Source organism: Oncorhynchus tshawytscha, linkage group LG06 (genome assembly GCF_018296145.1).
Source record: "Oncorhynchus tshawytscha isolate Ot180627B linkage group LG06, Otsh_v2.0, whole genome shotgun sequence".
Taxonomy (NCBI): domain Eukaryota; kingdom Metazoa; phylum Chordata; class Actinopteri; order Salmoniformes; family Salmonidae; genus Oncorhynchus; species Oncorhynchus tshawytscha.
In genome coordinates this window covers 7,728,964-7,746,463 of record NC_056434.1, presented here as the reverse complement: position 1 = coordinate 7,746,463, position 17,500 = coordinate 7,728,964, and the positions used below count along the sequence as shown (strand labels likewise).

The window sequence follows — 17,500 nt, the reverse complement described above, 5'->3', positions numbered from 1 at the left end:
AAATTTGTCTGGGATGTAGGCATGCCAGGCTATGGGAGGGATGCCAATCCTGCTGTGCCACCCCCCCCGCCCCTCTACCCTCAGTGACAGCTAGCCACAATGAGAGACACACATCTGTTTCCCTCTATGTCCAGAGAGAGCCAGGGTGGGATGTTACTGCTAACACATATACGCACGCGTACACACACACACACACACACACACACAAACACAAAAGCCACCCTTTCCAAAACATTATTTTCCCTTCACATCAACATTTACTACAGTAACAAGGACACCTGGCTCCAAACAGGAAGTGAGTTATGACTGAGGTAGGTAGGGTTGGAGATAAGACAGGTAGGTAGGGTTGGAGTTAAAACGGAGGTAGGTAGGGTTGGAGTTAAGACTGAGGTAGGGAGGGTTGGAATTAAACCTGAGGTAGGTAGGGTTGGAGTTAAGACTGAGGTAGGTAGGGTTGGAGTTAAGACTGAGGTAGGGAGGGTTGGAGTTAAGACTGAGGTAGGGAGGGTTGGAGTTAAGACTGAGGTAGGGCGGGTTGGAGTTAAGACTGAGGTAGGGCGGGTTGGAGTTAAAACTGAGGTAGGTAGGGTTGGAGTTAAGACTGAGGTAGGGAGGGTTGGAGTTAAGACTGAGGTAGGGCGGGTTGGAGTTAAGACTGAGGTAGGGCGGGTTGGAGTTAAAACTGAGGTAGGTAGGGTTGGAGTTAAGACTGAGGTAGGGAAGGTTGGAGTTAAGACTGAGGTAGGGAGGGTTGGAGTTAAGACTGAGGTAGGGCGGGTTGGAGTTAAGACTGAGGTAGGGCGGGTTGGAGTTAAAACTGAGGTAGGTAGGGTTGGAGTTAAAACTGAGGTAGGTAGGGTTGGAGTTAAAACTGAGGTAGGTAGGGTTGGAGTTAAGACTGAGGTAGGTAGGGTTGGAGTTAAAACTGAGGTAGGTAGGGTTGGAGTTAAAGACTAATAAAGGTAGGGTTGGCCAGTTAAGACTCCGGAGGTCAGCTGGATCAAACAACGGGCCTCCTCTAATCTCAAATGGCTAAGTATTTATGACTCCTGGAACCCGGTCCAACTTATGGAAACTAGATCTCTTTAGTTTCCACACTTTTGGCCGTCTCCGCTCAGCTGCAGATCAGACACGTCTCACCACTCGGCCTCCTTTCCTTAACAGATCTCATCATGGCTCCATTAACAGACATTTCACCACTGACTCCATTAACAGACCGGTCTCACCACTTCCATTAAACAGACACATCTTTCCATTTCCACCACTTCCATTAACAGACACATCTCACCACTCGGCTCCATTAACAGACACGTCTCACCGCTCAGCTCCATTAACAGACACGTCTCACCACTCGGCTCCATTAACAGACACGTCTCACCACTCAGCTCCATTAACAGACACGTCTCACCACTCAGCTCCATTAACAGACACGTCTCACCACTCAGCTCCATTAACAGACACGTCTCACCACGGCTCCATTAACAGACACGTCTCACCACTCGGCTCCATTAACAGACACATCTCACCACGCTCGGCTCCATTAACAGACACGTCTCACCACTCAGCTCCATTAAAAGACACGTCTCACCACTCGGCTCCATTAACAGACACGTCTCACCACTCAGCTCCATTAACAGACACGTCTCACCACTCGGCTCCATTAACAGACACGTCTCACCACTCGGCTCCATTAACAGACACGTCTCACCACTCGGCTCCATTAACAGACACGTCTCACCACTCGGCTCCATTAACAGACACGTCTCACCACTCGGCTCCATTAACAGACACGTCTCACCACTCGGCTCCATTAACAGACACATCTCACCACTCTGCTCCATTAACAGGCACGTCTCATCGCTCAGCTCCATTAATAACAGAGACATTCTGTTGTTCTTACCAAGCTAATTATAGAGGGCCTGTAGATGAAGAGGTATTCATAGTGTCCTCAGAGCCAGGGTCACACACCAGCTCCTATTCAATCTGTATGTCCTGTGATTACCACCCGCCCTTTACCACTCGCACATTATTAATATATTAGCTGTAGCGATTTACAGAGGTCTGTAATATTTGAATTGTCTCACTGAGATGTGCTGTAAAGCACACACACAGACCCCCCCCCCCCACACACACACACACACACACACATTTCAGATTTTGACAATGATTATTAAATAAAATCAAATTTATTTATAAAGCCCTTCGTACATCAGCTGATTTCTCAAAGTGCTGTACAGAAATCCAGCCTAAAACCCCAAACAGCAAGCAATGCAGGTGTAGAAGCATGGTGGCTAGGAAAAAACTCCTTAGAAAGGCCAGAACCTAGGAAGAAACCTAGAGAGGAACCAGGCTCTGAGGGGTGGCCAGTCCTCTTCTGGCTGTGCCGGGTGGAGATTATAACAGAACATGGGCCAAGATGTTCACAGATTGAGTGAAATAACCTGAAATGATGACTGAAAACCCCACTGTAAATAAAGATAAACCATGAAAACACATCCTGAACTACTAAATGTAGACGTCCCACAAAGCCTTCCTGTCTACTACCTCAGAACCTGCCGTAGCTTAGCCATTGCTCATGGAAAACAGTGCAGGATTTACAACAATGCTTTTCTCCAGCACCAACGCGAAGGAAAGAAAAGGAGGGAGGGGGTCTAGAGAAAGCTGTCAGTGCTGTCTGCTAGCGCATAGCTGATTTAGTCTGCCCTATAGAGGCGCTAGAGAGGAGGGAGGAGGTAGTGTGTCACGCCTGATTATTCAGTCAATTCAGCCAATCAGTGAATTATCCCCCTTCTGGCCCCGCCTGTTACCGTGTGGTCCCACTCCAGGAGGGACGGCAGATAGAGGATTATGGGGTACAGGAATCAGCCCCCCCACGTTAACCCGGGATGTCCTCTTCCATTCTCTAAACTCTGTTCCAATTAAGCTCAGGAGTAATACAGACCGTCATTAGCTCGGACATAGTTACATTTTATTCTGAAGCGAACTGAGAGGCGACATCATCAAGTGGATATAGGAAATTAAATCTGAATGGAGAGTTTGGAGAGGTATGCTCCACTCACTGCACAATGATCATTCAGTGGATTCGACAACCACACCCGACTCTCCATTACATATACTCAGTGAAGTACTGTACTAATGGTTTTTAATTTGATGCTAATTCAGATATAAAACATTTCAATAGCACTTGGCCGTGTGATAAATGTCAACATGTGTTTTCCAGAGCTATTGCCCCATGTCTATAATTGGATTGTGTTGAACATTACATTTATTTTTTCCCTTCTTTAAAATTCAGAGGACCGCAACAGAGAGAGAGGGAGGGAGGGAGGGAGGGAGGGAGGGAGGGAGGGAGGGAGGAGGGGAGGGAGGGAGGGAGGGAGGGAGGGAGGGAGGGAGGGGGAGGGAGGGAGGGAGGGAGGGAGGGAGAGGGAGAGGGAGGGAGGGAGGGAGGGAGGGTGGGAGAGAGAGAGGGAGGGAGGGAGGGAGGGAGGGAGGGAGGGAGGGAGGGGGGAGAGAGAGAGAGAGAGAGGGAGGGAGGGAGGGAGGGAGGGAGGGAGGGAGGGAGGGAGGGAGGGAGGGAGGGAGGGAGGGAGGGAGGGAGGGAGGGAGGGAGGGAGGGGGAGGGAGGTGAATCAAATTGTATTAAATTGAGAGAGCCAGAAAGAGAGAGAGAAACACAAAGAGACAAAGAGAGAGAGAGAGACAAAGAGAGTGTGAATCAAATTGAATTGAGAGAGAGAGAGAGAGAGAGAGAGAGAGAGAGAAAAGACACCTATTGTACTAAAAGTTATATATATATAACAGAAAACGTGCAGGTAGGGAGAGAGAGAGAGAGAGAGAGCGAGAGAGAGAGAGAGGGGGGGGAGAAAGAGAGAGAAAGAGAAAGAGAGAGACACGCCTATTGTACTAAAAGTTTACTTGTTCAATGAATAGGAATATGTATATATAACAGAAAACGTGCAGGTAGAGGAGGAGTTGGCAAAGGAGTTGTCTGTCATCAAGAGGGGGCTGCAGCCCAGAGAGCAGACTGTAGAGACTCCTTTGCTACAGCTCCTCACCACACCTAATACACCCCCCCATACCGGCACCCCAGTCAACAAAGAGGCTCACACCTACTACAGAGAGAAGCACTACTCCGGTAAACCCCACTGAGGTGGCCATCCTCATTGACTCAAATGGGAAATTCATCCAAGAGGATAAACTCTTCCCCCACCACAAGGTGTCCAAAATAATGTGCCCAGAAATGCAGGATGCACTCCACATCCTGTCCCAGCCTGACTTTGGCACAGCAGGCCACAATATTAGGCCACACTCTCCTGCCACGCAAAGACTTTCAAAGATCCTCGTACCATTCAGAAAGTCAATGCTGACATCACCAGAGGGTGTGGCCTACTCCCAAACAGCATGTTGCTCACCACCCAACAATCACCCCAGAGCATCTGCACGACCAATCCCACCTAAGGAAGCAGACAGTAGGGATGTTTGCCAAGTCTCTAAATGATGTAGTCTCTAAAGTCTCTAAAGGTAGACAAACACCCCATGCCGCACTGGACAGAGGACCACCCAGAGACCCCTACCAGACCACTGCACCACTAAGAAGCCCCAGGCCCATTCAACACCACACCAGACCCAGCACACCCCACAGGCCCCACCCACCACCAGAGCATCACCACTTCCATCGGCTTAGCCAGACCGGACCGGGCCCACCCTACTACCCCGCACCTGACCACCACCTCTACCAGACCAGAGAGGAAGCCCCACGGCCCAGAACTGGCCCTCCTCCACTCCACAGGGCCCAACAGCAGGACCAGCGCAGCTTAACAACTTAATAGTTAGTAGTTACTGTATTTCTGACTGCTGTTCTTTCTTTTTGCAACATAAAATCACTATCAGTCGGCATGTGGAACATTCAGGGCCTAAACTCATCAACCTATCAGTCAGCATGTGGAACATTCAGGGCCTAAACTCATCAACCTATCAGTCGGCATGTGGAACATTCAGGGCCTAAACTCATCAACCTATCAGTCGGCATGTGGAACATTCAGGGCCTAAACTCATCAACCTATCAGTCGGCATGTGGAACATTCAGGGCCTAAACTCATCAACCTATCAGTCAGCATGTGGAACATTCAGGGCCTAAACTCATCAACCTATCAGTCAGCATGTGGAACATTCAGGGCCTAAACTCATCAACCTATCAGTCAGCATGTGGAACATTCAGGGCCTAAACTCATCAACCTATCAGTCAGCATGTGGAACATTCAGGGCCTAAACTCATCAACCTATCAGTCAGCATGTGGAACATTCAGGGCCTAAACTCATCAACCTATCAGTCAGCATGTGGAACATTCAGGGCCTAAACTCATCAACCTATCAGTCAGCATGTGGAACATTCAGGGCCTAAACTCATCAACCTATCAGTCAGCATCAGGGCCTCAGCATGTGGAACATTCAGGGCCTAAACTCATCAACCTATCAGTCGGCATGTGGAACATTCAGGGCCTAAACTCATCAACCTATCAGTCAGCATGTGGAACATTCAGGGCCTAAACTCATCAACCTATCAGTCAGCATGTGGAACATTCAGGGCCTAAACTCATCAACCTATCAGTCAGCATGTGGAACATTCAGGGCCTAAACTCATCAACCTATCAGTCGGCATGTGGAACATTCAGGGCCTAAACTCATCAACCTATCAGTCAGCATGTGGAACATTCAGGGCCTAAACTCATCAACCTATCAGTCAGCATGTGGAACATTCAGGGCCTAAACTCATCAACCTATCAGTCAGCATGTGGAACATTCAGGGCCTAAACTCATCAACCTATCAGTCAGCATGTGGAACATTCAGGGCCTAAACTCATCAACCTATCAGTCAGCATGTGGAACATTCAGGGCCTAAACTCATCAACCTATCAGTCAGCATGTGGAACATTCAGGGCCTAAACTCATCAACCTATCAGTCGGCATGTGGAACATTCAGGGCCTAAACTCATCAACCTATCAGTCAGCATGTGGAACATTCAGGGCCTAAACTCATCAACCTATCAGTCAGCATGTGGAACATTCAGGGCCTAAACTCATCAACCTATCAGTTGGCATGTGGAACATTCAGGGCCTAAACTCATCAACCTATCAGTCGGCATGTGGAACATTCAGGGCCTAAACTCATCAACCTATCAGTCAGCATGTGGAACATTCAGGGCCTAAACTCATCAACCTATCAGTCAGCATGTGGAACATTCAGGGCCTAAACTCATCAACCTATCAGTCGGCATGTGGAACATTCAGGGCCTAAACTCATCAACCTATCAGTCAGCATGTGGAACATTCAGGGCCTAAACTCATCAACCTATCAGTCAGCATGTGGAACATTCAGGGCCTAAACTCATCAACCTATCAGTCAGCATGTGGAACATTCAGGGCCTAAACTCATCAACCTATCAGTCAGCATGTGGAACATTCAGGGCCTAAACTCATCAACCTATCAGTCAGCATGTGGAACATTCAGGGCCTAAACTCATCAACCTATCAGTCAGCATGTGGAACATTCAGGGCCTAAACTCATCAACCTATCAGTCAGCATGTGGAACATTCAGGGCCTAAACTCATCAACCTATCAGTTGGCATGTGGAACATTCAGGGCCTAAACTCATCAACCTATCAGTCAGCATGTGGAACATTCAGGGCCTAAACTCATCAACCTATCAGTCAGCATGTGGAACATTCAGAGCCTAAACTCATCAACCTATCAGTCGGCATGTGGAACATTCAGGGCCTAAACTCATCAACCTATCAGTTGGCATGTGGAACATTCAGGGCCTAAACTCATCAACCTATCAGTCAGCATGTGGAACATTCAGGGCCTAAACTCATCAACCTATCAGTCGGCATGTGGAATATTCAGGGCCTAAACTCATCAACCTATCAGTCAGCATGTGGAACATTCAGGGCCTAAACTCATCAACCTATCAGTCGGCATGTGGAACATTCAGGGCCTAAACTCATCAACCTATCAGTTGGCATGTGGAACATTCAGGGCCTAAACTCATCAACCTATCAGTTGGCATGTGGAACATTCAGGGCCTAAACTCATCAACCTATCAGTCGGCATGTGGAACATTCAGGGCCTAAACTCATCAACCTATCAGTCGGCATGTGGAACATTCAGGGCCTAAACTCATCAACCTATCAGTTGGCATGTGGAACATTCAGGGCCTAAACTCATCAACCTTCGGACTGAAGAGTTCAGCACTGGAGTTCAACAAACATCTTAAAGATGTTGAGGTCAGGTTACAGAGAGGTAATGGTGTCATCACAGACACACAGCTAAAGCAAAGCAATGCGAGTGTGCTCATCTGTGGGGACACAAATACGCACACAGGAACACTACCTGATCTAACGACCACACGAGGGAACAACTTTATTACAGGGCTGTTTCTATCTGTCTTAACCATAGAAACAACAGTGACAGCAACATCAACAAAAACAGAATGGATCTGTTGCTAGAAGCCTGGGTCTCTACTTTGTCAATGGTAGGTTACTCTTTGTAGAGATTCACCTATTGCTCACCTCTTGGCCACAGCACAGTAGACTACATTATTACAGACATTGACCCTTTCTCTTTCAGCTCATTCACCGTCAAACCACTAACGCATATGCCTGATCACAGCCAAATGACCTTGTTTCTCAAAAGAACAGACATGGAAACAACCAGACATTCACAGCCCAGTCAGCTGTACAACATCAGCAATTCAGACAAATGGGCCCAAAACACCACAGAAGAATACCAGAAAGCAACCTGTAACCAAAATATTCAAACACTCTTAGATAACTTTCTGGACAGCACATTCACTCACAGTAAAGAAGGCATCAATCTGGCAGTAAAAAAACATCAACTATATATACAGGCAAATGGCAAAAGAAGCACAACCAAACAAAGAAGACCACAGATAAAAACTGGTTTGATGCAGATTGTAAAGTTATAAGGAAAACACTTAGAACACTATATCCAACCAAAAGCACAGAGACCTAAATAATGGTGAATTACGCCTTCATTACTGTGAGACTTTAAAACTCTATAAACGTAACACTCAGCACCAAAACAGCACAGTACAACAGCAAGCAGCTGACACTAATTGAGGAGTCATAAACACACACAACTTCTGGCAAAATAAAATAAAAAATAAATCAAAACAAGAAGATTTAGCGATACAAAATGGTGACATATGGACCCATTTTAAAACACTATTCAACACCGTTCAGATTGACTCAAACGCAGAACAACGACAAATGAATGACAAATTGAATGGGTTAGAAAAAGCTATAAAGGACAATCACAACCCATTGGACTCCCCAGTTACTGACCAGGAGCTCTATAAGAAACTAAACTATTACTGACCAGGAGCTCTATAAGAAACTAAACTATTACTGACCAGGAGCTCTATAAGAAACTAAACTATTACTGACCAGGAGCTCTATAAGAAACTAAACTATTACTGACCAGGAGCTCTATAATAAACTAAACTATTACTGACCAGGAGCTCTATAAGAAACTAAACTATTACTGACCAGGAGCTCTATAAGAAACAAAACTATTACTGACCAGGAGCTCTATAAGAAACTAAACTATTACTGACCAGGAGCTCTATAAGAAACTAAACTATTACTGACCAGGAGCTCTATAAGAAACTAAACTATTACTGACCAGGAGCTCTATAAGAAACTAAACTATTACTGACCAGGAGCTCTATAAGAAACTAAACTATTACTGACCAGGAGCTCTATAAGAAACTAAACTATTACTGACCAGGAGCTCTATAAGAAACTAAACTATTACTGACCAGGAGCTCTATAATAAACTAAACTATTACTGACCAGGAGCTCTATAAGAAACTAAACTATTACTGACCAGGAGCTCTATAAGAAACTAAACTATTACTGACCAGGAGCTCTATAAGAAACTTCAAATTTAAAAAAGCATGCGGACCTGATGGCATCCTAAATGAGATTGTTCAAACTCACTAGTGCAACATTTCAATTGGCTATAATTAAACTGTTTAATTTGATCCTGAGTGTAGGTTATTTCCCTGACATCTGGAATCAAGGACTCATAACCCCAATCTTTAAGAACGGAGACAAATGACAGAGGCATTTGTGGTGAACAGTAACCTGGGGAAGGTTTTCTGTAGTATTATAAATGTAAGAGTTCTAAACTTCCTTAATAAGCACAATGTCTTGAGTAAAAGCTAAATTGGATTTATACCAAAACATTGTACGATTGATCATATTTACACCATACACACCCTGATAGATAAATATGTCCACCAAAATAATACCAAAATATACACTTGCTATACACTTGCTTTATCAACTTCCAAAAAGCATTTGATTCTATTTGGCATACAGGACTGTTCTACAAAGTTATTGAAAGTAGTGTAGGGGGTAAAACATATGACATAATTAAATCAATGTACTGGCAATATGTGTAGCATTAAAATTGGCAAGAAAATATCAGAATTCCTTAACCAGGGGCGGGGCCTTCGCCAGGGTTGCAATCTGAGCCCTGCACTCTTCAATATTTACATCAACGAATTGGCCACTATTCTAGAAGAATCCTCAGTCTCCACAATTCAGAGGTTAAATGCCTACTCTTCGCAGATGACCTATGCCTGCTGTCACCCACAGCACATGGCCTACAGTAGAGCCTGGACCTGCTAGAGCAGTACTGCCAGACCTGGGCCCTGGCAGTAAACCCCCACAGCACAACTAAAATAATGATTTTCCAGAGAATATCCAGATCTCAGGGAATTAGACCAAAGTTCTCAATTGGTACAACATATATAGAGTACTGCACACACTACAATTACTTAGGTTTAAAAATAGGCTCAACTGGACATCTTAATGAGGCAGTGAATGAACGAGAGAGAAAGCACACAGTGCATTCTATGCCATTAAAAATAAATTCAACTTGAAATACCTATAAAAATTTGGCTAACACTAATTGAATGTGTCATTGAACCAATTGCACTTCATGGCAGCGAGGTGTGGGGTCCACTTGCCAAACAAGACTTCACCAAATTGGGCAAACACCCCATTGCAACCCTGCATGGAGAGTTCTGTAAGATTCTCCTACATGTCCAGAGGAAAACTACCAACGATGCATGCAGGGCAGAATTAGGTCAATATCCACTAATAATAATAAAAACATCTAAAATACAGTGACGCCCTCTCATATCATTACCAAGCCCTGCAATGCCAAGAGCTGTGTAAAGAAAAGAGTCACTCATCCAGCTGGTCCTGGAGCTGAGTTCACAAACCTGTTCTACTAACACACTGAAGCCTCAGTCCCCTCATCCAGCTGGACCTGGGGCTGAGTTCACTAACCTGTTCTACTAACACACTGAAGCCTCAGTCCCCTCATCCAGCTGGTCCTGGGGCTGAGTTCGCAAACCTGTTTCTACTAACACACTGAAGCCTCAGTCCCCTCATCCAGCTGGACCTGGGGCTGAGTTCACTAACCTGTTCTACTAACACACTGAAGCCTCAGTCCCCTCATCCAGCTGGTCCTGGGGCTGAGTTCGCAAACCTGTTTCTACTAACACACTGAAGCCTCAGGACCAGAACATTCAATCAATCAGAATATACCAAATTACAACACAGTCAAAACAAAACTACATTGTTTATTGGGAAACACAATCACGAGCACAAAGCAACATGCAGTGCTATCTGGCCCTAAATCCACAGCACACCGTGGCTAACTATTTGACCATGGTTACTGATCAAAACCTTAGAAAACCCTTGACAAAGTACAGCCTCAGTGAGCACAGCCTTTCCATTGAGAAGGTTAGACACAGGAAAACATGGCTCCCTGTAGAGGAAAGGCTGTGCAACCACTGCACCACAGCAGAACCTGAGACAGAGCTGCATTTCCTGACAAAATGTTTAAAAAAATATAAAACAATTAGAGAGTGTCATTTCCCCATATTTGAAACCCTTATTCAAGGTCTCAAAGACCTCGCTGATGAGAATATGCTACCCGTCCTGTTGGGGGAGGATGCGGAGAGCTGTGTGTTGGCAGCGCACTACATTGCTGCCTGCGATAAGATGAGGGACAGTGTCTGACAGACTGTTGGTTATCGTTGTTACTGTCATGCCAATAAAGCACATTTTTGAGGAGGGAGGGAGGGAGGGAGGGAGAGAGAGAGAGAGAGAGAGAGAGAGAGAGAAAGAGAGAGTGAATTGAATTGAGAGAGCCAGAAAGAGGTAGAGAGTGAGAGAGAGAGAGAAATAGAGGGAGAGAGAGAGAGAGGGGAGAGGGAGAGGGAGTGAATTGAATTGAGAGACAGGGAGAGAGACAGAGAGTGAGTTGAATTGAGAGAGAGAGAGAGAGAGAGAGAGAGAGAGAGTGAGATGGGTGAAATTCCACAGTGTGCCATCACAGCAGCAAGATGTGTGACCTGTTGTCGCAAGTAAAAAGGCAACCAGTGAAGAACAAACACCATTGTAAATACAACCCATATTTATGTTTATTTATTTTCCCTTGTGTACTTTAACCATTTGTACATTGTTACAACACTGTATATATATATTTATTTATTTATTTTCCCTTTATTTAACCAGGCAAGTCAGTTAAGAACAAATTCTTATTTTCAATGATGGCCTAGGAACAGTGGGTTAACTGCCTGTTCAGGGGCAGAACGACAGATTTGTACCTTGTCAGCTCGGGGGTTTGAACTTGCAACCTTCCGGTTACTTGTCCAACACTCTAACCACTAGGCTACCCTGTCGCCCCATATATATATATATATATAATATGACATGTGTAATGTTTACTGTTTATTGTTTATTTCACTTTTGTATATTATCTACCTCACTTGCTTTGGCAATGTTAACACATGTTTCCCATGCCAATAAAGCCCATTGAATTGAATTGAATTGAATGGAGAGAGAGAGAGAGAGAGAGGAGGGAGAAAGAGAGAGAGAGACGGAAAGAGAGCGAGAGAGGGGGGGAGAAACAGAGAGAGAGGAGGAAGAGAGAGAGAGAACTAAAGAACCCAGGTGATCCACAAGCTCATCAGAGCTTTTTATGTTGCTCTCCATATATTAAACTTCTCTACTGAACAAATAAACCTCGGAGTGGACAAAACCACGCTGCAAACATTCTCTGTTCCTCTCAAGGACAGAAAAATGAGGAATAATCAGGTTTTTACAGGAAGACTCATTGCTGGGTTAGAGTCATTTTTGGTAGGCAACTTTTTTGTGATTGGTTAAAGAAACACTACAAAGTTGTGAGTGATGTCAACCAAACTTTACTCTGGCTCCAAACAACAACCGTCTGCTGTAGCATCCTTACTGAAAACAGAGCTTCCAGAACAGACCGTGATAAAATGTTAAATGAGTCTTTCTGTAAAAACCTGATTATTCCTCATTTGTTTGTCCCTGAGAGGAACAGAGAATGTGTGCAGCGTGGTTTTTGTTCGCTCCAAGGTTTATTTGCTCAGTAGAGAAGGTAAATACTTCAAATAGGCATTATTACTAAATGGGTTAGAATATCATTCATTCATTTAGTGCATTATCATTAACAGCAAAACAGACATAGTGTATTTTCCTCAGCATGCTTCCATTGACTTGTGCTATTCTGATGGATGAATTGTGGATCTATGATAATATTTCTATATTAAATTATGTATTTTCTAAATCTCAAAGATGATCAAGGACCCCCGCTGCTTTGAATGAAAAGAGCCAGAAGGCAGAAGGTCAACGTTTTCCTAACCCTGAGTGTGTCACGGTGCGTAAATAGGGCTGGCTACTGAATTTTGATCAGGAGGAGAGCTAGCAGCCCTCCCTCTCATCTCTGTACACATGGCATTAGTGTCGAGCAGACACATAAAAGGGAAAGATTAGAGCCGGGTGAAGATAAAAGATTTGGGTGGGTTTGACGAGGAGTGAGTTCACGGGCTTGTGTGTGTGTGTGTGTGTGTGTGTGTGTGTATACAGTTGATGTCAGAAGTTTAAATACACCTTAGCCAAATACATTTAAACTCAGTTTTTCACAATTCCTGACATTTAATACTAGTAAAAATGCCCTGTCTTAGGTTAGTTAGGATCACCACTTTATTTTAAATGTCAGAATAATACTAGAGAGAATGATTTATTTCAGCTTTTATTACTTTCCTCACATTCCCAGTGGGTCAGAAGTTTACATACACTCAATTGGTATTTGGTAGCATTGCCTTTAAATTGCTTAACTTGGGTCAAATGTTTTGGAGCCTTCCAAAAGCTTCCCACAACAAGTCGGGTGAATTTTGGCCCATTCTTCCTGACAGAGCTGGTGTAACTGAGTCAGGTTTGTAGGCCTCCTTAGTCGCACACCCTTTTTCAGTTCTGCCCACACATTTTCTGTTGGATTGAGGTCAGGGCTTTGTAATGGCCACTCCAATACCTTGACTTTGTTGTCCTTAAGCCATTTTGCCACAACTTTGGAAGGATGCTTGGGGTCATTGTCCATTTGGAAGACCCATTTGCGACCAAGCTTTAACTGATGTCTTGAGATGTTGCTTCAATATATCCACATAATTTTCTCTCCTCATGATGCCATCTATTTTGTGAAGTGCCCCAGTCCCTCCTGCAGCAAAGAACCCCTACAACATGATGCTGCCACCCCCGTACTTCACGGTTGGGATGGTGTTCTTCGGCTTGCAAACCTCCCCCTTTTCCTCCAAACATAGCGATGGTCATTATGGCCAAACAGTTCTATTTTTTTTTTTAAATTATTTTTACCCCCCTTTTCATAGTATCCAATTGTTAGTAGTTACTATCTTGTCTCATCCATACAACTCCCGTACAGGCTCGGGAGAGACGAAGGTCGAGAGCATTAAAACTCGTTTATGAAGCCGAACTGCTTCTTAACACAGCGCGCATCCAACCCGGAAGCCAGCCGCACCAATGTGTCGGAGGAAACACCGTGCACCTAGAGACCTGCTAATTGACTCCCTACTGTAGTGTCTCTGGATAAGACAGTCTGCTAAATGACTCCCTACTGTAGTGGCTCTGGATCAGAGAGTCTGCTAAATGACTCCCTACTGTAGTGGCTTTGGATAAGACAGTCTGCTAAATGACTCCCTACTGTAGTGTGTCTGGATAAGAGAGTCTGCTAAATGACTCCCTACTGTAGTGGCTCTGGATAAGAGAGTCTGCTAAATGACTCCCTACTGTAGTGGCTCTGGATAAGAGAGTCTGCTAAATGACTCCCTACTGTAGTGGCTTTGGATAAGAGAGTCTGCTAAATGACTCCCTACTGTAGTGGCTTTGGATAAGACAGTCTGCTAAATGACTTCCTACTGTAGTGTGTCTGGATAAGAGAGTCTGCTAAATGACTCCCTACTGTAGTGGCTCTGGATAAGAGAGTCTGCTAAATTACTCCCTACTGTAGTGGCTCTGGATAAGAGAGTCTGCTAAATGACTCCCTACTGTAGTGGCTCTGGATAAGACAGTCTGCTAAATGACTCAAATGTAAACATACGTTTGAGAGGAGGTAGAGAGAGAGGTAACCCTCTAGCAGGGGTCGTGCTGTGTGTGTAGGCTACTGTGAGAGGAGGTAGAGAGGTAACCCTCTAATAGGGGCCGTGCTGTGTGTGTAGGCTACTGTGAGAGGAGGTAGAGAGGTAACCCTCTAATAGGGGCCGTGCTGTGTGTGTAGGCTACTGTGAGAGGAGGTAGAGAGGTAACCCTCTAATAGGGGCCGTGCTGTGTGTGTAGGCTACTGTGAGAAGAGGTAGAGGGTGACCCTCTAGCAGGGGTCGTGCTGTGTGTAGGCTACTGTGAGAGGAGGTAGAGAGAGGTAACCCTCTAACAGGGGCCGTGCTGTGTGTGTAGGCTACTGTGAGAGGAGGTAGAGAGAGGTAACCCTCTAGCAGGGGCCGTGCTGTGTGTGTAGGCTACTGTGAGAGGAGGTAGAGAGAGGTAACCCTCTAACAGGGGCCGTGCTGTGTGTGTAGGCTACTGTGAGAGGAGGGAGAGAGAGGTGACCCTCTAGCAGGGGTCGTGCTGTGTGTGTAGGCTACTGTGAGAGGAGGGAGAGAGAGGTGACCCTCTAGCAGGGGCCGTGCTGTGTGTGTAGGCTACTGTGAGAGGAGGTAGAGAGAGTTGACGCTCTAATAGGGGCCGTGCTGTGTGTGTAGGCTACTGTGAGAGGAGGTAGAGAGGTAACCCTCTAGCAGGGACCATGCTGTGTGAAGGCTACTCTGTGTGAAGGCTACTCTGATTGTGAGCGAGTGACACAGGAACATGGAGGAGAGAGAGAGAGAAGAGAGACCGCAACAAACCAAGCAGACTCTTGCTGTAATACACTAATAGCTGCCATAGCTAGGTTATTTATCATCTAACATGGTTGCATAGTACCTGTCTTGACTACATGAAACCGGGAGAAGCTAGTTAAATTAGCTAGCTAGGCTAATTGAGGCAGCATGCACTTTCTCATCCAAACAGTTACACACAACAACAACTCCATTCAGAATATAAAGTAGCAGTCTACCTGTTGGCTCTTGGTCGTCATAGCCTATCCTTCTTCTTTAACTTTTAGTTCCATCATTTTAATTAAATCTTCCATTGATTAGATATCTCCTAACTTTTGCCCACACTGAGGCTCTATGACTGTAGCCTAGTGCCGCTTTGATGACTTATAATTGGCCAACAATAACAACAAGCTACACGAGTCACAAAAGCAAAGAGTAGCAGTATAAATCTCTCTCTCTTTCTCTCTACTGCTGCGGTCTCCAGATCTGTACGGGTCCTTCCAGACAAGTCAGTTAAAATGACACATACCCGAGACCCGTGACTATCATATCAGGGCCTACCCATACCCGTGAGATTATTTTTGACCCGGATCGGGTCTCGGGTATTCAGGTGGATCCTCTAGTTGAAGCTATCAAATCAGGTGAGCAGTTGCTCTTGTGATCATTGTCGTGAAGCCACACCCACCCTGCTCGCGTTAGAAGTTCAGAGCGTGAAACAGTATAGGTTATATTGAAATAATGACGCTCAAATTGAAAATCATTAAATAACAAAATGGAGGATTTCTGTCAGCCTAATCAAGTGTTAAAAACTTGTAAACAAGGCTGGGGATTTCTCTTAATGTGACTCTGTGCAGCCAATGTCAATGTCCGCTTTAGGTCGGGAGCCGCTTGTGGATTTAACAACTCTAACAACACCGTCAAAACATCAGCTAAAGAGGATCTGATTGAATCAAATGAACCTAAATGTGTTTGACTAGTGTTTTTCTATGTGTACTATGTAACCTGAGGCCTCTGAATGATATTCCTGTATGTGAAAAAACAATACATACTTATACAGTGTGTGTGCCAAATCCAACATGGCGCCTGTGTTCAGTGCCTCACGTACCTTGAGCTCGCGGAAGAAGATGCTGCTCCGGGCCCACTCCACGATGGAGAACAGCGTCTGGTCGGCCATCTTGCACATAAGGCCGAACGTGTTGAGTTTGTCGTGTTTCCCCCGGCTGGCCTGCTCCTGCTGCAGGTAGGCCAGGATCTTGGTCTGCACCTGGGGCTCGTCAGGTTCGCACTTCAGCAGCTCCACGATGAGGTGTGGGAAGCTGGGCGGCGAGCCCGTCTGGTACACGTCCATGTACGGGTTGTAACCCATGATGGACTCGGGCGAGCTGCTGTACGGGTCCGGGTACTCGGACTTGATGGTGCGGGTGCTCTGGAAGTGGCCGTAGGCCGCCTGGTAGCCCTGGAGGGAACCAGTGTGGGGGGGCATGGCCATGCTGATGGGAGACGTCACGAAGGGGCTGCGATCGTAGTCTGTGTGGGGCAGGGCGGCGTGGTGCGGGAGGCCGTGGTGGCTGAGCGGCAGGCCCTTGGAGGCGGCCTGGTGGATGTTCTGGATGGCCGAGGAGATGGTGAGGTCGGTGGGCACCGCCTGCATCACCTGGGTCATGGACTCGATCTTCAGGCCGTTGGCGCGGATCAGCGCTTTCTTCTGCTGCTTGAGGGCCCGGTCGCGCTTGTACATGGGGCCGAACTTGTTGCGGCCGCCACGCATGCGGTCCGCCCTCACAGCTGACGGTGAGACAGACAGACAGACAGACAGACAGACAGACAGGAAAGGAAAGACCGGAGAATGTTAGTGACATCATCACATCTAGTAAGCTTAGTAAGACCACAGTATCGTCTAGTAAACTGACTAGGAACACATTCTCTGGGGATGATTTGCAGGGGGATAAATGAGCAATTCATAAACGCTATGGCATTCTAGTTAAGCCAGCAGTTTCCAAACCGTGTTCTCTGAGTGCCAATAGGCAGCTCATGGGCCAGGAGTTTGAGACCTATGACCTCATTCATGACTTCCCTGCAGTGGTGTAAAGCAATTAAGTAAAAAGTACTTTAAAGTACTACTTAAGTCGTTTTTGGGGTATCTCTACTTTACTTTACTATTTATATATGTTTAACTACTTTTACTTCACTACATTCCTAAAGAAATG

At 45.7% G+C, this 17,500-nt stretch overlaps 1 protein-coding gene across 2 annotated transcripts in view; it reads right to left on the bottom strand.

Annotated features, from left to right (window-relative positions):
- Positions 1 to 17,500, bottom strand: part of LOC112236297 (nuclear receptor subfamily 5 group A member 2-like) — a 137,125-nt gene that overhangs the window by 87,444 nt on the left and 32,181 nt on the right. For both annotated transcript variants that reach the window (XM_042322896.1, XM_042322897.1), the window contains one exon: positions 16,399 to 17,078. In XM_042322896.1, coding sequence (XP_042178830.1) covers positions 16,399 to 17,078 — 680 coding nt within the window. The remainder of the gene's footprint in view (positions 1 to 16,398; positions 17,079 to 17,500) is intronic.